The sequence below is a fragment of the Nyctereutes procyonoides genome, unplaced genomic scaffold (genome assembly GCF_905146905.1).
Source record: "Nyctereutes procyonoides isolate TBG_1078 unplaced genomic scaffold, NYPRO_anot_genome, whole genome shotgun sequence".
Lineage (NCBI taxonomy): Eukaryota > Metazoa > Chordata > Mammalia > Carnivora > Canidae > Nyctereutes > Nyctereutes procyonoides.
This window is the reverse complement of record NW_026575135.1, coordinates 39,098,151-39,122,418: the sequence shown is the minus strand read 5'-3', so window position 1 is coordinate 39,122,418 and position 24,268 is coordinate 39,098,151. Positions and strand designations below refer to the sequence as shown.

The window sequence follows — 24,268 nt, the reverse complement described above, 5'->3', positions numbered from 1 at the left end:
ATATACACGGAAGGTTTTATTGGCAGGGAGGCACGTCAAACTAGGTCAGCCTTCTGTAAAAGGGTCAGGGTATAAACGCGCTTAAAGCCAAGTTGCAGATGACATCTCAGGTCAAATGCATGAGGAAGTAGCTAGACTTTTAAATTAATTTGGGCCTCAAGTTTATTACTGGGATGAGTGAATTGTATAATATTAACAGATTTATGATGAGATTAATAGATGTATAACTAGTCTTCCTACTCTTTGTACTCACTATTAAAACCCAGCTGCAATTAGATGGATCAATAAAATAAAAAATATATTGGGGGACTAATGTAGGTTGGTCACCCTGAATATCAATACTACTATAAAAATTGCCATTATTTCAAAAGACATGAGTTTTGAGTCATTTCTCAAAAGGCTAGAAGATCATAATATCAGAGTAAAGAACAGCTCTTCTAAGAAAAGATACTTGGTGACCTTATGCCAACATTGATGAATGGATGGAAAGATACCACTTAATACACGTTGTCTTTACTTTTCTCATAATATGAAGAACCAACCAGTTAAAGTTTCATTAGAGGCCAGAGGAGTTACTTGCACTGTCATTTAGTACCACTGGAAGACAAACAATAAGGCTACCTTCAAACTTAAGGTCTGAAGTTCTGTTGCTCTGTTCATCTGTATTTTACCAACAAATCCCAGTGGCAGTTTGATTATAGTAACCTTGGCTACAGTATACCTGCACTTCTGTACTCCCCCTCATTTTTGTCATCATAGAAACCATACTCTCCTCTTCATAATATATTGCAGTCTTCTTGCTACATCAGAGAGCTTTTCATTCTGCACCAGAGCTCTTTCCTCAAGGAGAAAAAAACTCTATACTGCTATTCCTACCTGAGCTATCAATGCATCAAGGCAAATTTTAAATAAAAGTAGGACACCCAGTAATTTGGAAGAATGTCTTCATTGTTCCTTAACATACAGCATTATGGGAACATATGTATTTAAACAATAATTATTTATAAAATCTTAAAAAATAGTTTAACTTATTTTATATCACCTGCTCATCAACAAAAACCTGAAAGACACCTATTAACCTCTATAGACTCTTACTTATACTTAAGATATGAAATACATCAGTAAAAAAAGGGTGGTAGATTTGACCAGTTTTTTAAAAGACTTAATATATATTTTTCTAAAGGTTTTATTTACTCATTTGAGAAAGCACACTTGAGTGAGCATAAGTAGAGGAGAGGGGCAGATGAAGAGGGAGAAGCAGACTCCCCACTGAGCAGGGAGCCTAATGCAGGGCTTGATCACATGACCTTGGGGTCATGACCTGAGCCAGAGACAGATGCTTAACCGACTGAGCCACCCTGATGCCCCAAACTTTTAAAATATTTATTAGCTTTATAAAAATCTAGTTATGGGGTGCTTGGGTGGCATGGTCAGTTAAGTGCCCAACTCTTGGTTTCAGCTCAGGTGGTGATCTTATGGTTGTGAGATCAAGCCCTGTGTTGGGCTCCATAGTCAGCACAGAGTCTGCTTAAGATTCTCTCTTCCTCTCCCTCTGTTCCTCCCCACCCTGCTCTTGCATGCTCTCTCTCTCTCTCTATATCAAATAAATAAATAAATAAATAAATAAATAAATCTTCTAAAAAATAAAAATCTAGTTATATTTTGCATACAGTAAAATGCATAAATTTTTAAGTACTCAATTCAATGAATTTTGACAATTGTGTATATCCATTTAAGAACCACCCAGAGCAAGACATAGAATATCTCCATCATTCTAGAATTTACCTCGTGCTTTTTAGTCACCCTACAATCCCTCCCAGAGATAATTGTTTTTTTTTCTAACACCAACTAACATTAGCTTTTCCTATTCATATAAATGAAATCATATAATATGTACTCTTTTATGTTGGCTTGCTTCCTCTCTACATGTTTTTGAGATTTATTCGCATGGTTGGAAGTTTTAGTAGTTCATTCCATTTTATCATTTATAAAATAAATTGTCAAGAAAATGTGTTTCCTTGTTGATGGAGAAAATATAAAGAACCCTCATAAATCAACAACAAAAAGACAAATGATGCAAACTATTATTATTTAAAAAGTTGCTATGAATTCTTGTAAATGTATTTTTAGTGCATATTTTTTGGTTAAATTTTATCTATTTAAGTAATCTCTACTCCCAACGTGGGGCTCAAACTCATAACCCCAAGATCAAGAGTAACATGCTCCTCCAACTGCACTAGCTAGGTTCTCCTCTAGCAATATATTTTTATTTCTCTTGGGTAAATACCTAGGAGGAGAGATGTTAGGTCATAGGAAAATGCACATAACTTTATAAGAAATTGCCCAATGGCACTACAAAGTGGTTGTACCATTTTCACTTCCACCAGCAAACATGAGAACTCCATTTGCTCTGCAGCATTTGGTAACGTCAGTCTTTGTGATTTTTTTTTTTTTTTAAAGATTTCATTTATTTATTCATGATAGTCACAGAGAGAGAGAGAGAGGCAGAGACACAGGCAGAGGGAGAAGCAGGCTCCATGCAGGGAGCCCGACGTGGGATTTGATCCCGGGTCTCCAGGATCGTGCCCCGGGCCAAAGGCAGGCACTAAACCGCTGCGCCACCCAGGGATCCCAGTCTTTGTGATTTTATAGTGAGTCTGAAGTGGTATTTCATTGTGGTTTTCATTCACACTTCCCTGGTGGTACATCTTTTCATGCACTTATCGACCAATTATATATCTTTTCTGATGAAATCTTCAAGTCCTTTGCTATTTGTTTTAGATTTTTTAATTTATTTATGAAAGACACACACAGAGAGAGAGAGGCAGAGACATAGGCAGAGGGAGAAGCAGGCTCCATGCAGGGATCCCAACGTGGGACTTGATCCCAGGTCTCCAGGATCACAACCTGAGCCAAAGGCAGATGCTCAAACTCTGAGCCACCCAGGCATCCCCGCTTTGCTATTCTTTAAATCAGGTTGTCTTTTTGTTATTGATTTATAGGAAGCGTTTGTATTTTCTCTATTTGAGACCTAGATCAGATGGACAACTGGAGATTAGCTTTCCCAAATGTGGTGTGCTCTTTCACTTTCTTTTTAATAACGATTCTATTTATTTATTCATGAGAGACACGGGGTGACAGGCAGAGACATAAGTAGAGAGAGAAGCAGGCTCCCTGAGGGAAGCCCTATGTGGCACTCAATCCCAGGACCCCAGGATCATGCCCTGAGCTGAAGGCAGACGCTCAACCACTGAGCCCCACAGGTGCCCTGCTCTTTCACTCTCTACAGTGTTTTTAGATGAGCATAAATTTTTGAATTTGATAAAGTGCAAGATCTGACTGCTATTCACTAGAGACTTCTTTAGTCTCAATTTCCAACCATGGGGGATCTTAGTCTAATTGCATTGTTCTGGAGAGTTATATACTATAGGTGACTATAGTGTTAGAGTTATATGCCTATAGGTGGGCAAAAAGCAGGGGTGGTATCAGGGATAGGTATTTATGCATCTTTAAAGTCCTTCCAGGCTAGATAAATTTTGTTGTCATTATTTGATCACAAGTCATCCTTCACTAAGTGTTCCATTATCCACTGACCCTTTGTCCAACTTGTCTGGTTTCATAACCATCAATGTCTCTTACACTGTCATAGGTCTGATACCTTAGGACCTTTCATTGCTATGTATTTTCAGATTAGTGGGCAGGAATCCCTATTTAATTAAAAAAAAAAAAAAGAAGACAAAACCTGCAGTGCTGCTGACTTGGAAAAGCTCCTTCTGCCTTTCTTCAAAAGATCAGGAAATGCTAAAAAAATAGAATTTCAGCAACGGCACAGTTGTCACATAAAGAGATACATCAAAATATACTATTAAGCTCAATCTCAGATCCATTCTGGACTACGGAACTCTCCTAGGGTTCCTGAAACCAAACCAAGTAGATATCAGACACTTAGCACTCGAATGAATGAAGTGACCCTGCAGCTGGGTGAGAAAAGAGACAGGAGGGAAGAAAACACTAATTAAGGTGAAATAGGGTTTCTTACTGTTCCTTGCAAGCTTGGGCAGCAGTGCTCCAGGTGCCCTTCTGCTCTGTGACCAAAGAGTGGCAGTAGCCTGAATGATGGTGCCACCCAGCTGGGCAGGCTTCACCTTCCACCTCCTGAAATACAGTTGTTCATGTTCACAACAGAACGGTCTTTAAAATCTAGAATCTGCTCTCAGCATAAGGAGTCCTATGAGTCCCCCGGCTTGACTAGAGTGGTTCTGGCACCAGAAAGGAGGTCAGCCGTTATCCCAATGCTACACCTTGAGAAGTGTGATGGCTTTTCACAGAAAACACTACTAAAGTTGACACTGTTTCATTTTGCACTTTTAACATTCTGATGACCTTCTTAAATTGCATCGATTAACGATCGTGGTTTGTGATTCATAAAATACCACTCAGGCCTGTTTGCCTCTTCACCTTCCAAGGCAGGTAGACCTAGCATGAGTAGTCAGATCATTTCCCATCCCTTGGCTTACCGCAGAGCATCGCACAAAGATACTTTGCGGCTCATCCTGTGTCCCACCTCGGTTTGGGGGCTCCAGGCTTTCCAGGTAATTCCATCACACTTGTACAGTTTCCGGAGGCTTTCGTGGAAGTGGAGAAGTCCCTTTAATTCCGGTGTGCAGTCCTTTGGAATTGAGGGCAATCGGTCCTATGGGAAGGAGAGGGATTGCAGATTTGACGTAAAGAAGCTGGGTCGCTCACTCACCTCCTTGAGGTCTTCATTTGTTGGGTAGCCTTTGTGTTCAGCAAAGGATCCCCAAGCCTGAAGGCTGTTTTGTGGCCCAGCAAATAGCCTGTTGTAAGATGAATAGGAAGTAAAGAGATTTTCCTACCTGTCTGGAAAAGTGTGAGTCACTTGTGGATTCCATCTTATCTGCTTGAGGCAGCGCTGCCACTTGGCTTGTCTTTTGTGGCTGACTGGTGATGGCTACTTTGGCCTTCCTTTTGCGAGACGGAGAACTGTCTCCCTCCAGCTTCTGGGAAACCATTCCATTATACTTGAGGAAACCAGAAAACACCAATAAAGAGAAAGCAAATAGCCAGGTAGCAAACAAAAACGTCTGCTGGAAAAATGAACAATCAAAAAATTGGGCTACAGCAGAAAGATAAAAGGTTTTCTTCCTGAACACCCAAGCCTCAGAAGCAAATGTTAAAACAGGCCTTTAAGAGAAATACATAAATATGGAAGACATTAAAAAATAGTTTCACTGACTACTTTGCATCCACAAATACAAGAAATTTAGCAAGTTTCTCAGATTACACTTACATGATAGATGATGTCGGTTCCATTTCTATAAACAGAGGATGGAAGAACCTGAAATCAACAAAATACAACATATGAGTAAAATTGGCTTGAATAATAACTAGCAACAGGGTAAAACCCTTTCAGTAAGATCTTGTGTCTAAAAAATGTTAAAACATATGTTTTATGTCCTAAGACTTTACATGCCCAAATCATTAGAATTTTTAAAAATCACTGGACCCAATCACCACTTACCAGTATTGATTCATACATTCAAAGTTTCAGTTATAGAGAAAAGACTTCTTTATTTTCTTGATATATCTATAGTACACAGAGGTCCAAGAAAACATTCACACACATACACTCATGAGTGTGTGCCAATTAGAATCCTGTGCTAATAATAAAGGTCAAAGCCGCGGTTGCCACACTCATAGATCACTTAATCTCATTCTGTTCCAGGGTCACTGGTTATTCCCTGCTTTGATCACAAAAGGAACCAAAGCAGAAATCATATGGATGGGTCAGTATATCTATCACCTCAATTAGTACAGATTAAGGAAGCGGGCAGCATTATGATATCTGTATACAAAAGGCACTGCCTTGGGGCACCTGGTTGGCTTAGTTGGTGGAGCATGAGATTCTTTTTTTTTTAAATTTTATTTATTTATTAATGAGACACACACACACACACACACACACACACAGAGAGAGAGAGAGAGAGAGAGAGAGAGAGGCAGAGGGAGAAGCAGGCTCCATGCAGGGAGCCCGACATGGGACTCGATCCTGGGTCTCCAGGATCAGGCCCTGAGCTGAAGGCGGCGCTAAACCGCTGAGCCACCGGGGCCGCCTGGAACATGAGACTCTTGATCTCAGGGCTGTAAGTTCAAGCTCCATGTTGGATGTAGAGATTGCTTAAAAACAAAATCTTTAAAAAAGGAGGGGAATTGCATACTTGTGAAAGGAATCATGGCTCCCCTTCATTATGCAAATCAGCTTCTTCAGTGTTTCAGAACACTTATTAATTTTTTTTTTATTGTTTTACAATGTACTCCACACACCACATCCCAGAAGTCCCCATCCTCACTGTTTTGCCATTCCCTTGGGTCCTAAGCTTCATACGAGACGGATCTGCAGAATCAAAGCCCTGCCCGGTGTCTCCCCTAGTGACTGCTGGCCGCTTGGAAGATGGAAGGGGTCTTCTTTCCAGATGAAAGGAACCAGAAGTGGTGGATGAGGAAGACCCTGGGGACAGCGGGTGCCAAATGCCCTTCTCCCTTGCATTGTGCTTGTTTGGGTTGAAGGAATATGAAGGATGACACTGTCCTGGAGGCATGAAAGATGGCAGGTCAGTTCATTGTACACAAACAGATAAGTGATCACATCGACACAGCCCCTGCAGCACTTGTCATTAAACTTAGATGGATGGTTTTCCCACCAGATGTTGCCTTTTTGCCATTTGCCAGAAACTCCTTTACTCTTCATCAGTTTCCATGCAGGAGAGCTGTGCCCTTCTGCACCTCTACAGGGTGATTATAAAGTCATGAAATTGATTTCACAAACCACAGATGAAAACCATTGTCATAATTTTCTAATCATACCATATACTGGGGAAACTGCCTCACCTTTCTTCATGTCACAGCATTCCACAGATTAATTCACTGATCAAGTATCATTCTATAAACACTTCAAAGTGTTCATCCTTTCCCCAGTCTCCTACAGGTAGAAACTGGAATTGTTTGAAGAAGTGAAATCAAGTAACAGTTATAAAAATTAGCATTCAACTGTTACAGAACAAAGATCCAGGAAATCTTAATGGAGGGACTTCTATTGGAAACATTTCCAGTTAGTATGACAAATATCTCAACCCACGACCCTCGTGTGGACATTTTGTACTTCATGTGTAAAGTGTGTATTTTCATTTATTTTATGTACTAACTGTGACCAGAAAAGTCTACTGAAAAAGGAATGAATTTGGCCTTAAATGTGGTGGGGGAAGACATTGTTGAAATATGAGTATTATAAAGGAAAGGGGATAGTGGTTATCTTTATTACAGGATGAGAAAGAGAAGAGGTGAGAGTGAATTTCAGGTGGGGAAAATGTACCACGGGTACGGCAGGTGTAACCTCATAGGTCTAAGTCCACACATGGTAACTGGACACTCGTCAAATGCTAAATAGACACCTAAGTAGAAAGTCTTTGGCAGGAAAAAAAAAAATCAGAGCACCAAGGACTGTGCTTGGTTTTATTTTATTTAGTTCACAGGTTGTTCTTTTGCATATATCATCCAGGACCTACTTGGCTCCACAACCCGAGGTTATTCATTAATATTCTCCAGCTGCTCTCGAATCCCCCAGCCAGCTGTATCTTTCACATCTATTTTTCTCCATTCCTTCCTCTCAGAATTTTCCTGGTCACACTACAGTGGGGGCTCAGATTTGAGGCATTAAGAGCTCTCTTCAACAGAGGAAGATAATTACAGCCCCACAAATGCTGGGGGAAAATAATTGTCGATAGATTCTCACCAATGTTGTTTCCCCCTTGGTGAGAACAACAAACGGGTAGGGAAAAAAAAAACGAAACCAACTATGCCACTGACTTGTTGCTTTTCTCAAACGCTAGCTCTTAGCGGGAGGAAAACCATATGAAGCAGAAACCAGAATAAAGGACCTACAATATGACTGAGGTTGCTTTCTTGACAAGAAATTAAGCATTTTGATTTGAAGGCGTTATCAAGCACATTGGCTGTTGAAAGCAAGCAGCTATGCGCCAGGACCGCTCCTGATTTCAAGATGAGGATCAAAAGAATACCTCCTTTTGAGTCCAAAATTTTCACTGCAGCTTTTGTCTTGGTGCCAAGAACTGCATTCACAGGGGAGTTCAGAATTACTTCAAAGGCCTCATCGTCTTCCTCTAATCCGTCATAGGTAATTGCTATATTCCACATCTTAGTTGACATTCCTACAAGAAGTAAACATTTTAATTACTCTTTAATTGCTATTTCAATCACCTAGGTGTCAGAGAAATATATTAATTAACATGTCTACAGCTCGGCTGCAGTAGCCTAAGTGAGCTATTGTACTGCTACCAACTCACTGAAGTCCTGCTGTTCTCCCAAATAATATTAAAAGACCACGTTTGTTCCCGGACAATGATGATTCCGTTTCAATGCAAACACTGTAACAAAAAAAGTAAGCTGCATTATGCAAAGGATGAACAACGACAACAAAAATGGTTAGGAGATGAGATCCAAGACTTAATTTTTTCCCCCGACCTGCCCCTTCTCAAGAAACAAGTACTGTAATATTCAAATCGTAATAGTTTCAAAAATCCTAAGAGGTTTGTACAGACAGTTAAAAGTGATTATTGGGTGGTACTTCATGCTATTCATGGAATCCTTGAAATGATTGATTTCTAAAGACAGCTGCCTCCATCGGGTGCTTGACTTCCTGAGATCCTTCTAGCCCACAAATGCTTTTTCTAATGATGTAATACTCAATATTTGATATCCTCCTCGAGAGGATTTATGGGCTGGGGGTTTTAGAAACAGACTGAGCCAATTTTTTTTTTCTCTTTCTGTCTGCCCCTGCTCATGCAGCTACAGTCAAGCTTGGTTCATAGTAACTTTGTGAACCAAACACCGAACCGTTTTGATGCTACAAGCACATCCAGAGCCATTCTGTCACTGTGAAGATGGGACACAATGGAACCCCAGAAACACAAATATTCAAGCTGGAAGAAACTTGTAAGATTGTCTAACCCTGACTAGTTTCCATGACGCAGATTACAGGATAACGCCCTTAGTTTATTTAGAAGACAAGGTGGTGGAAGGAAAAAAAAAAAAAAGTACTATTTTGTAGAGAAAAAAAGGCTCAAGTTGAAGGGGAAAAAAAGTGAACAAATTTATGGTTTAACTTTCTAGGACTAAGTTTTGAAAGCTTTTACTCCCTGGCATTTATTCATTGGCTATTTGAGGGCTTTTATTCCCATAAACCCATCTATGTATAAGCAGTCAAACATTTTTTTTTCTAGCTTTCTCTTCTGAAAATCTGGAATCCTTTCTCCATGCACATTGTTTGCTGCAGATTTATGCCTCTCTATTGTGCCATCTATATGACAGCCTCCTTTTTGAAGATGTGTCACATACAGATTTCATGATCTAATCAAAGTTTCCTCAATCCCCCACAGAATCCAATGGAAAGATGAAACTGTTCACTTATTTCACTCCTGGCTGCACTTAGAGGGAAAAAAATGAAGTGTATTTGAAATAATTTAATTTAAAAAAACCAGGCTGACAGGTGGTTTGTTAAGTTTTCAGTATCAAGTGAATTCATAAATCAATTACTTTCCTAGTCTTTGCAAAAACAGAAGTTGAAACACCAAACATAAATTTCCATATAACTCCCACCTCATAGGTGGACAGATCGACCCATCAAAATATACATTTTGTATCTATTACGTACTTACCTTTGCTATAGATGCTATGGAGGATACCACGGGTATAACATCAGCAAACCCTGATATAAAGGAATTTAAAATATCTTGGAAAAGAGAAGATGTAAATGCCAGAAGAGTCCACTATTCAAGGCTACATATGATTAGCTGCCAAGATACAGACTAGATGGTAAATACGACATGTATGGAGGCTCCAGAGTTGGAAGGTTTTGGAGGGAGGGAGTGAGAAAACAGCATAAGCAAAGGCAGGAAGGTAGCAGAGCCAAGGCCTTGCATAGAGAATGAGCGAATTAGCTGGCTGCAGCGGAGCTCACATCAGAGAGGTGGTAAGAAAGCAGGGGGCAGTCTGTGGCCAGGGAGCGGAGAACCCTGGACACCAGGTGGCTGGATTCAGGCTCTAAACCATAGGCAATAGGGAAGACTCTTGAAAATGAGGGCTTAGAAAAATCTATCTCAGTGTTATGCAGGAAGATTTAAGGGCCCAGGAAGACTGGTAAAGAGGCTAGAAGTAGAGAGACTGCATAGGCAGCTTTTGTAATAAACCTGGCATGAAGGGATAAGAGACCAGACAGTGAAGAAAGTTCTTGAATGCTAAGAAGTTTAATGTTCAAAGAACTGTTTTGACTCTCAAAGTCCAAAAAGTTCAGCATTATTCAAATAAAAATCTGATACATGCAAAAAATGCCAAGTCCCAACTAATTGCCCTCTTATTGTAAGAATCATTTTAAAAAAATTATAGTACCCCTTCTCCCTCTTGCCCACTCCCTCCCCCTAAATTAAAGTTTTTCTAAGACCTAATGGAGTAGAACCAGACGGTTAGAGCAAATCTATTCCAAATTTAATTTAAGTAACCTTCTGATTGGCTTGCTTGCATTTCAATTTTGTTTCTATGCCTACCAGGTGTGCATATAGAACCAACTTTTCTAGGTTAATGAGATTGGAAGTAAGAACTTTCTGGGTTTTTCTTTTTCCTTCCTCTCCCATTTTCAAGGTGCAAAGTAGTTGTTAAATCACCGAGATTATAAGCAATTTCAGAAGGCTTGCACCAGCCTCCTGTTCCCATAAAACAAAAGGTGCTGAGGAAAAGGTGTCATTTTATGCAGACATAGCCCACTTTACAGAGTGGTCAATTACTGGATATTTTCCTGCAAAGCAGATTTCATTATTGAAAGACATTTTCTCAATGTTTTTTAGTAAATGCCATGTTAGAGATCTGTTCCTTTGGAAAACATTTTGACTCTTAGGAATGATTTAGTCCCAATTAAGAAAGCAGCAAACCTTTCAAGAACACATACTTAAAAGGAAAACAATCACTTTCTTCAGAATATTTACACTTCGACTCAGTCACAAGAGCTGAATGCAAAGTAGGCAGGATTAGTTTGGGGTTCAGTATAATGGCAGCAAGGCGTAGTTCACTAGACTGAGACCTTACCTGTTTCTCTCCAGCACCCTCCCCAAAGTTCTCAAATCTTATAATATCCCACTGTCTGAATTCTCACTCCATTTCTTCGTCCATCATGGAGGCTACATTGTTGAAGAAACAAACAGATTGCCTGGGGCAGAAGCAGTGGGCGTGGGGGTGGGGACACCAGACCAAGAAGAGGCAAGGATTAACGATACAGGAGTAAGTAAACATTTACAGGACCTGTGGACAAATTGGTCTTTATCTTATCCAGTTGAACCTCTGAGAGGTGGATTTCAGAGTCCCCTCTAAGTGTGATACTTGCTAGTTGTAATCAATCCAGAGACCTGGCAGGCTGCTCAATATTTACTGAAAGCCCAATCAGTTCAAATCTTGTGATAAACAGACCACAAATAATAGAGACAACATATAACAAAGACTCTTGACTCCTCAAAAAATGGAAAGGTTTGAACTGCCTTAACATGAAATATAAAAAGGACACACACAGTGCAAATGCATCAGAATCTTTCGTCTTAAGGTTGACCAGAGCACAAGAGCACAAGAGCCTGAGGCAACCTGGGATAATCATCAAATACATACTGGGAACAGCTCTTCTACAAAATAGGTCACTTGAGGAACAAACTCACACAAGTCAGAAACGTAAATAATCACGGGTGGGAGGACAATCATTGTATTGGGTAATTTCATGTCAAATTTAAGGGTCATTGTTATAGGTTGAATTGGGTCACTCAAAATCTTTACGTTGAAATGTTAATTCCTAGTACATCAGAACGTGACCTTATTTGAAATAAGGTCATTACAGATGTAACTAGTTAAGATAAAATTGTACTAGAGGGGGCCTCTAATCCATTATGAGTGATGTCCTTATTAAAAGGGGAAATCTAGACACAGACACAGGCACAAAGAAAGCCATTTGGGGACAAGGGCAGAGACTGGTATAGATCCAGCAGAAGCCAAGGAATGCCAAAGATTCCAGCAAATCACCGGGGCATGGAAGACAGGCATGGGACAGATTCTCTCACAGAAGGAATCAACCCTGCTGACCCCTTGATCTTGAACTTGTAGCCTCCAGAACTGTGAAAAAATAAGTTTCTGTTTTTAAGCTACTGGGTTTGTGATATTTTGTGAGGGCAGCCTTAGCAAACTAGTCACAAAACATCATCCTACTTGTGGTGAATGGCGGGAAGATATTTCTTTCCTTTCTTTTTTTTAATATCTGTAATTTTTCTTTTTTAATTTCTTTAATTTAAATTCAATTTGCCAACATATAGTATAACACCCAGTGCTCATCTCATCATGTGCCCTCCTTAATGTCCATCACCCAGTTACTCCATCCCCTATCAGCCTCCCCTTTTGCAACCCTTTGTTTCCCAGAGTTAGGAGTCTCTCATAGTTTGTCTTCCTCTTTAATTTTTCACCACTCAGTTTCCTCCCTTCCCTTCTGGCCCCTTTCACTATTTCTTATATTCTACATATGATTGAAACCATATGATAATTATCTTCCTCTAATTGACTTATTTCAATCAGCATAATACCCTCCAGTTCCATCCACAGTGAAGCAAATGGAGGTATTCGTCCTTTCTGATGGCTGAGTAATATTCCATTGTGTACATATACCACATCTTCTTTATCCATTCATCTGTTGAAGGACATCTCAGCTCCTTCCACAGTTTGGCTATTGTGGACATTGCAGTGCTATGAACATTGGGGTGCAGGTGCCCCTTTGGTTCATCACATTTTTACCTTAGGGGTAAATACCCAGTAGTGCAATTGCTGGGTCAAAGGGTAGGTCTATTTTTAACTTCTTGAGGAACTTCCACACTGTTTTCCAGAGTAGGTGCACCAGCTTGCATTCCCACCAATAGTGCAAGAGGGTTCCCCTTCATCCACATCTTCACCAATATTTGTTGTTTCCTGACTTGTTAATTTTAGCCATTCTCACCAGTGTAAAGTGGTATCTCATTATGGTTTTGGGTTTTTTGTTATTTTTTAAAATTAAAAAAAAATATTTTATTTATTTATTCATGAGAGACACAAAGAGATAGAGAGGCAGAGGCATAGGCAGAGGGAGAAGCAGGCTCCCTGCGGAGAGCCTGATGTGGGACTCGATCCTGGGACTCCAGGATCACACCCTGGGCTGAAGGCAGACACTCAACCACTGAGCCACCCAGGCATTCCTCACTGTGGTTTTGATTTATATTTCCCTGATGGCAAGTGATGTGGAACATTTTTCATTCATTTTTCACATTTGCCATGTGTAGGCCTTCTATGGAGAAATGTCTGCTCAAGGGCATTTCTTTTCTATGTTTACTATTAAGGTTGTCAAATTTGTAGTGATGCTGATATTTAGGCCATTCTGTTCTGCCTTTGGAATATCACATGACAGTGGTAGATAATGGCAAGGGTTTTGACTCGGTGGAATGTTCTCAGAGTGCAGAATACTTCCTCTGAGGAGAGCACGAAGTCACAGGCCCTGGCTGCTTCTCAAGGCCTTTTCCATCTGCCAGTGGCCAGGTGATCCATGTCCATCCCAGACCAGAGGGAAAGAGAGAACCATGCAGTGAAGGAGAGCTACCTGCCCTTTCTACAGAAGCCAGGGAAGGGAGGTGTGGCTCCAGCCTCAGTGCTTTAGACACAGCTCCCCAAAAGTGTGTTGGTCCTCCACCCTGAAGTCTTCTTCTTCTTCTACTTATTCAAAACACCATCTCTTCTGGGAAGTTTTCCAGAATTTCCCTTCACCAGAACAATGGCTCATCTTCTGGGTCCCAACATACTGTTAGTGAGTTGTTTTCATGTCTCTATCTCCCACATGAGAACATCTTTAAGGGCAGGCACCATACTTTTATATTCCCTTTTGCACCTGGCAAAATTTTTCCACTGATTCAAAACAAAATATGTGCTATCTAATTAATCTTCCTGGAATCTCCTCATATCAACCTATTCCAAGAGAAAACATTTAGAAATGACCTGAGGCAAATAGGGCTTTCTGAAAATTTCCATCAAAATACGAGACAGTTCAATTAGTTCAGCTTTGTGTTAGGGACTCCAAGTAATTATTTATTTGTTTTTTGTGTTGTTTTGGTTTGGTTTGGTTTTTGGTTTGTTTGTTTTTAGGAGGGAAAGGGGCAAAGGGAAAGGGAGAAAGAGAATCTGTCTTGAGCAGGCTCCACAACCAGTATGGAGCCTGATGTGAAGCTCGATCTTATGACCTGAGCCAAAATCAAAAGTCAGATGCTTAATCAACTGAGCCACCCAGGTGCCCCCAAATAATTTTTCAAATGACACTCTTTTCTGGATTTTTTGGGTGTTTGCTTTGATACTTTATATTTGTTATAGGCTTTCTTCTCATTTTAAATAAATATTCACTTGTGATAAAGTGAAAAATGAAGGACAAAACTTCAAGTCCAACCTGATCTCTCTTGGAGTGGCTGAAGAGGGTCCCCATGATCTCCACACACTCCTACAAAAATAGGAAACAAACTGTAGACATGAAACGTACCTGGGTCAAACTGAATCAGTTTAGATGGAGTCAGAGTGAAGTCTTTTCCAACTGTAGCTGACACCTGGTTGACCTTAAAAGGGACAAATGTCCTTTTTTAATAAAAATATATTTTAATTGAGAAACATCTAGTCTAATATCATAATAGACTAAACTTATCCTTGTTTTTTTAAGGAGGCTGTATATCCAACATGGGGCTTGAACTCATGACTCCAAGACCAAGAGTTGCATGTTCTACTGACTGAGCCAGCCAGGCACCACCCCAAAGCCATGCTCTTAAATCTGTTTTTAACATAAAGTTTTTTCTTTAATTATAATAAACCATTTTAGATTTAGGCTACATGGATCTTCCTTAAAGTTAACATTTTTCCTTTTTCACATCTTTATAAATAATTCAGTCATTGAAGAAAGCAACATAAATTTTAAATAATATTTTTCTCTTCATTACGAGTGTCCATTTATTACCTTCCTTCTTCCCCAAGCTGGCTTTGAAATTGTGCCTCAGAGGAAAGAGAGGGGGAGAAGAAGCAATAGCAGGTGCTTCCAACAAGTAGCTTTGGGGTATCCTGTGAGTTTCAGGGCACTGACGCCTTAGACAAGTTGACCATATACAAGTTTGGTCCATTTTCCTATCCAGATGAAACCACCCCTCTTCACAGAAATGAAGAAGAGCTCAATGGGGATGGCAGACCTGGTGAACGGCCACACAAAATCAACCCATACACACACAACTGAGGGCTTTTGAGGCTCCATCAAGTAAGTTAGCAACAACAACAAAAATGGTGCTAGTTTACAGAGACTATTTACTGATCTCCTGTTCCTCACTCCCAGGGCTAAAAACCAGAGGTGATTTAGGGCTCTCAAGCCATGGCCTTATCTTCCCCAGAGGGAGTCTAAATCCATGTTAAGAACAGTGTCCTTGACCAGTTTGAAAAAGAAGTCATTAAATGAGAATCCCATGTAACCATGATAGGCAGGGGTCACTTTGCCCTTTTTGAGACATGTAAGATGGCCGAGAAAATGGGTGACTCTATTTCTTCACTTTCATACAAAGAAATGAAGTGCACAATTGAAAAGGTAAACGTTCCTATTTTTATGGCTTTAGACATTACCTCCGTTCATCACCAAAGGCCCTAAGATCTGCTAATGGGTCTGCAGTGGAAATTGTGCTGAAGAGAGTATTTCCTCCGAAGCCTCCATTTGTTCTTTGCCTACAATGCCAAGGCTCCTCCTGAACAACCTTTCATTGTGAAAAGGAAGCCCATTGTACACCTGTATCCACCATATGCTGGAAGTCACATTTCTCCACATGGCTCTTGCACATACAATTACTTAGTATTTACCACCACTGAGCTAACAGACTCCTGTGTGGGAAAAGGAATGGTCTGAGGCAAGCTGGTTGGAGCAATCAGCCTGGTGAAGGTGCACGATTCAAACTGGGGCAAACAACACAAGTCAACGTGCTTTCCCTTCCTCTGCCTCTGATCCAGTAGCCAATATGCTCTGGGTAATGGTGGCACCTGCACTCTGGGTGGAGCTGTCCCTGAGGGCTCAGGGCTGTGTCTAATGAAGGCCTGTAGGTTCACGGTATGCGTTCAGCTTAAGTAGACAAAAGTGTTCCATGTCACACCACATATGTTCTTTCTACCTGGCCAGGTGAATGGTATGTGGCCCAAAACTCTAGACTCGAGCATATGGCGTTTTCTATAGAAGACCAAAGCATTATTTAAAAACCATTCAGGCAGATTTCATTTTGCATGAACAATCTGTTGGGAAATTATAGGGCATTCCAAGTTGTCTGATGTTTCAATAACAATAAAACATCCACTGGGAAAAAGAGCTTTTGCCTACTGGACAGGTAAATACCAAATGTGGATATGGTAGGATTTAAGTGCACAAGGCTCTGAGGGTGATTTGAATTTATTAATATAATTGCGACTGAACTGAGATGGACCTTTTTTCCAGAAGCTAATATTACTCCCCCTTTCATCAGATTGAGGAGCGGAGTCTTCAAGGCTCGCTCACTACTGTTAGTTCATAAAAGCTTTCAAGCTGTCATTCTCTTGAAGTGTTACTATGATAGCAACTCCCCCCAAAATCCTTCAATTCTGGAAGCCATAGGTTGTGCTCCCTGGTCCATGCCAATGGAAAGGAATAACCAGTTGACTAATTTTAAAGTGATTACTGAATTTTCTTTATATTTCGGAGGCCTGGATTGATATATGCTCTCTTAATTTTAACTTGGGTGACTCTTAAGATAAGTTTGCCCCTTGATTTCCCTCATCCCCTGAGACCACAGGAAGTGATCCTGGTGGCATACTAAGAGAAAGCCATCTGGGGGCTGCACTTTGCTCTGGAGACCTCACAGGATGTCTTGCGTACACACTTTCTTTTACAAAGCAGAGTTTGGCCCGAGGTCACCAGGTTGGATATATCTCCCTGTAAAGTCAAGTTTCAAGGCTCAATGACCAGATGTAAAAACTAAAAAATTAGTCTGAAATATCTCATCTAGGAACTAATTAAGCTAGATCAAGGGTGAAAGGACAGAAAACATTAGATGTAAAATCTCTAAAATAAGGCAATAATTCAGCAATTTTAAAATTTCCTTTGTTACTCTCGTTTTCTTTTTAAGAAAATAATCAAGGCACCAAACAGCAACCCAAATTTTAGCCCAACAGTTTACATTTTTGACTTGTTACCTTTACGCTCACGAAGGCTGAGTCCATGGAATATCCCCTTCTGGTAATTTCCAAGGGCAACATGCCCACACTCTCGCAGACCTCAAATTCCGTCTGTGACCACTCAATATGAGACCATTTTAGTTCCAAACTGTAAATGAAAGGAAAAGAAAAGGGAAAAACATTCTGGTAAATGCCTGTAGGGATCCTCTGCTTGGTAGGAGATTGAACCACTGGCTCATATCATGGTGACAGAAGTGGTTCATCAGCCTACACCACTGCTAAAAATTCCTTATGCTTATTTGGTACATTTTAGTTCAAAAAGAACTTTTACTAACAATCTCATCTGATGCTTACAACAATGCTGTGAGGTAGAAAGAGTAAGTATTAGAATTCTGTTTTACAAATGCAGAAACCAAGGTTAAAAGCCTGCCAGAGGGACTCCAACGTGAATGCTCTGAAGGAACCAGCAGTGATAAAATTCAAGGGAACATTTATTTCTGGAAAGGATATTGATAAAGAAATCTTCTCTCTTATTTTTTTGGCCTTTGCTGGTACATCAAGAAGGTTCCAGACACAGATCATCTCTGAACTTGGGTTCAGTTTTAATAACTGGTTACCTTTCAGGATATGCCTAGGAATTACAATGTGCATGGGTTTTACAATCATAATCTGTTCCTTCTTCTGTGCATATAAAAGGGCCAACCGACATGTAGCTTGCACGCAGCTATACAACTGAATAAACCTGATAAATAGGGGGTGGTCTTTTTCCCCACAGTAGATTTAGCAAGCCCAACATCAGATGGAAACTGTCTACTCCTCATAATAGAGAAACTTTTTTTCTCTTTTTCAGAAAACCAGAGAAAATCAGAGACATGATTGTATAAGACACAAGCAATCTTCACTATGATCATCCAATACACTTCTTCTGTTACTTTTGTTTCTCTCATTTTCCTTTATTTCTACATTGGCAAAACTCTCAGTGGTTGTCTTACTGTTTTCCCAATCTTCCACTCAGATGTAGGGTCTGTCTTCTAGATTTCTTAATACATTTTTTACAATATTTTCCTCACACAACTAGAAATTCTGGGTACTGCCATGTAGGGCACGGGTTTCACAATGTTCTCCAGGCTTTCGTGGAGACCATTCATATTAGAGAGTAAGTTTATCCCTTACTATCCACTTGATGTCTTTGTACCAATCATGTGTCACAGTCATATACTCTAAGTGCACCAGCAAGATAAACTCAAAAGCACTCTTTTTCTCTTACTCCAAGGACCAGGGGCCAGTGAGGCAAGGTAGTTTGGGGGCATGGAATTATGGTAGAGGTTCATGAATCTATATGAACATACATGTTTATTCAATTGATACATATGAAATTTATTGTTACTGGCATGCTGGGCTTTATAAAATTTCGACATGAAAACAGAATCCTCATATTAGAAATACTGGGATACTCGTGGGTCTTTGATGTAACTGAATTCAAATCTGGCATGAAACAGTCAAGAAATAAAGACATAAATGGCTATGCTTAAAGAATCACAGGATAACAAGCGACGAGGCTATTATAAATGCCAATAAAAATAACATGTGGCAAAGAATTCCTTCAGGACCCCGCTAAGAAGGGAGAAAAAAATCAACAAGATGGATTAGGGGAAAGGATAGAGAGATGAAACAGAAAGGAAAGAAGAGCAGTGGGAATGAATGGAATAGATAAAGATGGGTGGATTTCAGCTAAGTCTCACTAAGGTTTAAATGAGTTTCAACATCCAATATCCTGAGGATCCATCCATCCATCCACTGCTAATGGGAACCATGACAAGCAAAAATTCATCATTGTCACTCTGCAGATCCAGGTGACCTCAAGGCCTAAAGCTAAATGCAATTTGATTGCTGATCTAGATCCATAAAGGGACCATGGAGAGTGCTGTTCAGTTTCAAACCATAAAGGGCTTTGGTGTTTGGGAAAGTGCATTCATTTCCCTGATGCACAATTAGAATGCAGCATATTGCTTACAGGATAAAGTTGTCATTACACAATGTTCTAGTTTCTTGTCTTAAAATTCCTACCTACAAATAATAAAGATCTATCGAAAAGCCATGAAACTAAGTCATGCTATATATTTTTTGGAAAAATATTTAAACCACAAAGCACATGCACACTGACAGTATATGTGCAACACATGTTTTGAATGTATTTGGGTTTTGCAGTACTGAATTTGAGATCTTTCTATTGCTGAGGCTTGTAGCTTAAATTCTATGCAAACACCTAGAAGAAAAGAGATGTAGTCAATCACTTAGGAATTCCCCCTGCAGGAAGTCACACAGCTGTTTGCTGGGCATCATATAGACAACCTGATGCAGGAGCCCATGAGAGAAATTTTGAAAGCTCTGAATGTGGAGGGGTCATGTAGGCAAGACTTGAGTCGAGTCTTCACATTTTAATGATTCCTTCCTTCTCTTGTCACCATTGGGCAAAGCTCAATCTAAGATCAGAAATGAAGTTCATGGACATACTTTATGTCAAACCCATATGGCGATCATTTCAAGTCATTTAGCAAGAAGTGAGAACTCCTTGAGCCCCTAGGTCATGGTTTTTCAACCTGGACACTACTGACCTTGGGACCAGACAGTTCTTTGTTGCTGAGGCTATCCTGTGCATTGCAAGATGGTTAGCATCATCCCTCTCCTCTGCCCACTAGATGCAATCACATCATCCCCTCCAAAATAGAACTGTTTCCAGGGATGCCTGGGTGGCTCAGTTGGTTAAGCGTCTGCCTTCAGCTCAGGTCATGATCCTGGGGTCCTGGGATCAAGTCCAGCATTGGGCTCTCTACTCAGCAGCGAGTCTGCTTCTCTCTCTGCCCCTCACTTTGCTTGTGCTCTCCCTTTTTCTCAAATAAATAAAATCTTAAGAAAATAAAACTATTTCTAGAAATTTCCAAATGTCCCTTAGAGGTAACTCATCCTCAGAGGTAAATCATCCTCAAGAAACTTCTCCCTCAGTGACTGTGGGATACTTATTACAATAGAAAAATTTATTTAATGAGGAAACTGAATTTGAATTCCCAAAAACCACTACTGTGAACGGAAGACATAGGATTGGTCAGTGGAGATTAAATTGGGTTGGAGATCATAGGACCTCTGGTCCCTCTGCCACACACAACACAATCTCAAGGTGTGGCACAAGAAGACTGTGTTGCTTTGTTTCCTGTCTCCATTTTTATGCCTTTTCATTTGTTTTCCTTTAGCATATATTTTAAATTTACATTTTTCCTTGCTATATTTTATTTATTCATATAAGCAGTGACATGGTTATAAATATTTTAACAATGGACTCTGGAGGGAAGAGGTGTGTGCGTGCACTCACGTGTGTGTGTGTTTAATACTGATTTAAGAATGTATAGGACATAATTCATAAGTAATAATATTAGATATACTACACTTTTATTGTAGATTTCACATAATTGGTTGATTCTCTGCTAACATTTTGTTGATGTTTCTCTAACTTTTGCTATGAATATAAGAAAAGCCATTTAAACACCCAATTTAAAACTGCAATCCATCCCTAAATTCTGGCACCTGTGATTCCCCTTATCCCAACCAACTTTTTCATTTTCCAAAGCAGTATCATGTAGAATATACTATTTAATTTATTTAGATATGAAGCATGCTCCCAAGTACACAGAAGTCTTTGGTTCACTGATATATTCCCATGTCCCTTGGAGAGTGGCTGACAGTAAGTGCTTGATAGATATTTGTTCAGTGAATGAAGGGAACTTGTTTACCCACTGTTTCCCAAGCTAAATTGACCACCAGAACCTTTCGTCTCCCCAGCCCTATCAACATCATATTTCACAAAATTTGAAATAAATGTTAGGATAAATGATCCTCACATGTTCTTTCCAGCTCTTACTCTGGATTCTTTGGCTATTATTGTACTTTATTAGAGTATTGAGAAAGATGGCGCTGATAAAAGAGTATTTGACCATAAAGCATGATTGCTTAATACATATGTATGGTATTTTCTAAGATATGTGCATGATTCTCAACTTTTGGCAACGTCTAGTTACAGCTTTGATTGTCACAACTGGGAAGAGGGTGATAATGGCATTTTGTGGGTAGAGACCAGAGATGCTGTAAACATCCTGCAATGCACAGGACACTCTACCTGCCCTTGGCTTGCCTCCCAGCCCACGACAAAGAAATGACCTGGCCCAAATTGTCAACAGTGCTGCTGTAAAAACATAAAAATAAGAATAAAAATTATATATATATATATATATATATATGTACTTTCTGATATTTCATTTTGTAGCTACTTGAGTCATATGAATGAACAATTAACTGAAAGAAACACTTAGGATTCAAACCTTAGTTTGGGATTTGGGACATTAATCTAGGTTAACAAGTGCATGTGAAAAAGGCACTTAGCTGCTCTATGCCTCAGTTTCCTCACTTCACAAAGTGTAAATGATGATGAGTCTATACTTCAAAGGGGTTAAATGAGCCTTAATGAATACTCATTAAGTATTTTTAGTTTCTCACTGAAAGTTTTATAGAAGTAAAATTGTGACTAATTATTCTTCCAACTAGATCTTCATGTATAATCAAGTAGCATATGACTTAAGAAAATTGAAAGGCTAAAAAATATTTTTCCGGGTATTCTAAGGCTTATCAATTCAAAGAGGATGTTATTAATCTCCATAATCTCATGCTATGAACACCTGTGTTTTCCATTTTGTCTTTTCCTCGTGGTAATGGGAAAACAGTGTTTAGCCAGGAGGCAGCACTCTGAGTACCCAAAACAAGAGCTTTGGAGTTAGACACATTTTGCAACCACTTATTAGTGTGTGATTCTGGTCAGTTACCCAGTCTCCTGAGGCCTCAGTTTTCATTAGTTTTAAAATGAGAATTATACTCATGTCAAATGATGAAAATTAAAATTCGTTAATATGTATAGAGCACCTGTACACAGTGGGTGCTTAATAAGTGCCAATTCCCTTCCCTTACTCTGTGCTTTTTTAGATCTATCCAGAGACCAATACTTTAACTTCTGGCTTGCAGGTAACATGAAAGCTTTACTTCGCCAATGGTTTCAACCTCTTCCCCTGCAAGGTGTTTCATAAAAGTTGCTAAAACATTGCTGAGTTGGCCTGTTAGAAATTCCTTTACTGTTTGATTTCTTTTGTCCCTTCTCTTTCAAAGGCAGGAATGAATAAAGGTAGCCAGAGGGAGGAGAAGAATCAGTCCTTGGAATTGTGCAGCAGCAGGAGAAGCAACCCAGTGATGAAGAATTTCACCACGGGTCAACTTTTCTTTTGAAGTTCACTTTTTTTTTTTTTTTCCCAGTGGGCACAGTAAAGAGGTCAATGTAGAAGATGTGTGAATAAACTGCCTTGGTCAGAAGTTGGCTGCATTCTGTGACCTGCACAGGCATTTTTGAGGACCAGTGTGAGTCCTATGTAGCTGAGTTTGGGAGCTCTGCACACTATTTTGAGACTGGAACGGGGCTAGAGAACAGATATGACGTCATGTGACTGAGTCATGCCAAGGCACGAGCCAATAAGATGAGCGCCCACTTTGAAGTCATGAGGTCAGGATTCACTTTTAGATCTGCCATTCATTCATTTCGTGACTTCTGGCCAATTACTTAAATGCTTTGAGCCTGATTTCCTTATCACCCTCAGAGGACTGTATTTTGTAGATTAAATTAGACAACATATGTGAAAGCACCTAGCACAGTGCCTGAAATTTAGGCACTTAGCCAAATTTAAATCTTTATGCAAATTTCCATGGATTTCAGTGTTATAAAATAACTTCTATTTACAATAAAATGTCTCCCAAATGTATTCCATGAAAAATTTCTCCCATAAGCTATTCTGGGGTAGGGTGGTGATTGTTCTAGAGGCAAATCAAATTGAGATATGCCACGTACTATATCTCCATCTCAGAGATTCCCACTTCATACAAGCATCTCCATGATTCTGGGATGTGATGCGGTTAAACAGCATGCAAGCAAGCTAGCAACAACTTGATTAAATCAAGATTTCCTAACACCTTTTCTAATGGAATATCTATTGACCCCTCAGAACTGATATTCTATAGAAATGCTGTGATAGCAACATTTTAGTAGCAAAAACTTACTATCAATCAAGATCCTAAACAGGAGTCCTTCTTGGTTTTTAAAAGAGCCTCCTTTCTCTCCAGATTGTACCCAACAGTCCCTTTAGCTTTATTACAGAAGGTTTTCAGCCCTCCAAATACACGTAATATTAATCCATTAATCCTAAGCCAAACAAGAACATAAAATTACATAACGCTTATTAGCTTATTGATCAAAAAGCATGTTGACTGTTTACTTTGTGAATCATTCCAGAATCAATTTCCAATTAGTGATGGGCCACCAAATGTCTCCGGGATACCCCTTCAAACCGTCAATCTTCTACTCATATGAATGAACAACAGCAATCACCACTGCAAGTTACATTTGTCAAGGACTTTAAATATATAAGATGTGCTCACATGTTTTATCTCATTTGTTTCTCCAAACAAATTGTGGTATCGCCCTCATCTGACAGAAGAGATAACTAAGGCTTGCACAGTCACCTAGGTCAATGGCAGACCCAAAGCTTGAGCCCTGTTCTTTGGCTCTAAGTCCAGTGGCCTATTGTTTGTTATCTATACCATAATTCCCAGTGTCCCAGTGTGTTGGACATGAAGGCACATTAATATCAATATCTGTAATTCACTACTTAAAAAAAAAAAAACCCGAAACCTAATGTCCTTGAAGAGTATGTATTCCTCCTTTCTTGGGTGGCCAATGACTAGAGAGAAAGAAGGGAGATAAGTCTGCTGCTCCTTTCCTGATAGGCCAGTTGAGTTGACTGGTTAAGAGTGGGCAAGAAGTTCCTTAGTGCAATAAGGA

At 39.7% G+C, this 24,268-nt stretch overlaps 1 protein-coding gene across 6 annotated transcripts in view; it reads right to left on the bottom strand.

Annotated features, from left to right (window-relative positions):
* The window catches only part of FREM1 (FRAS1 related extracellular matrix 1), a 165,193-nt gene that overhangs the window by 11,409 nt on the left and 129,516 nt on the right, over positions 1-24,268 (bottom strand). For 4 of the 6 annotated variants that reach the window (XM_055302119.1, XM_055302118.1, XM_055302117.1 and 1 more), the window contains exons 28-35: positions 17,362-17,491; positions 14,663-14,735; positions 8,097-8,246; positions 6,372-6,610; positions 5,312-5,359; positions 4,878-5,042; positions 4,565-4,693; positions 4,040-4,155 (exon numbers count right to left, since the gene is read on the bottom strand). In XM_055302119.1, coding sequence (XP_055158094.1) covers positions 4,040-4,155; positions 4,565-4,693; positions 4,878-5,042; positions 5,312-5,359; positions 6,372-6,610; positions 8,097-8,246; positions 14,663-14,735; positions 17,362-17,491 — 1,050 coding nt within the window. Of the gene's footprint in view, positions 1-4,039; positions 4,156-4,564; positions 4,694-4,877; positions 5,043-5,311; positions 5,360-6,371; positions 6,611-8,096; positions 8,463-14,662; positions 14,736-17,361; positions 17,492-24,268 lie in introns of those variants that run through there. The other 2 variants (XM_055302120.1, XM_055302121.1) reach the window with 2 other exon arrangements.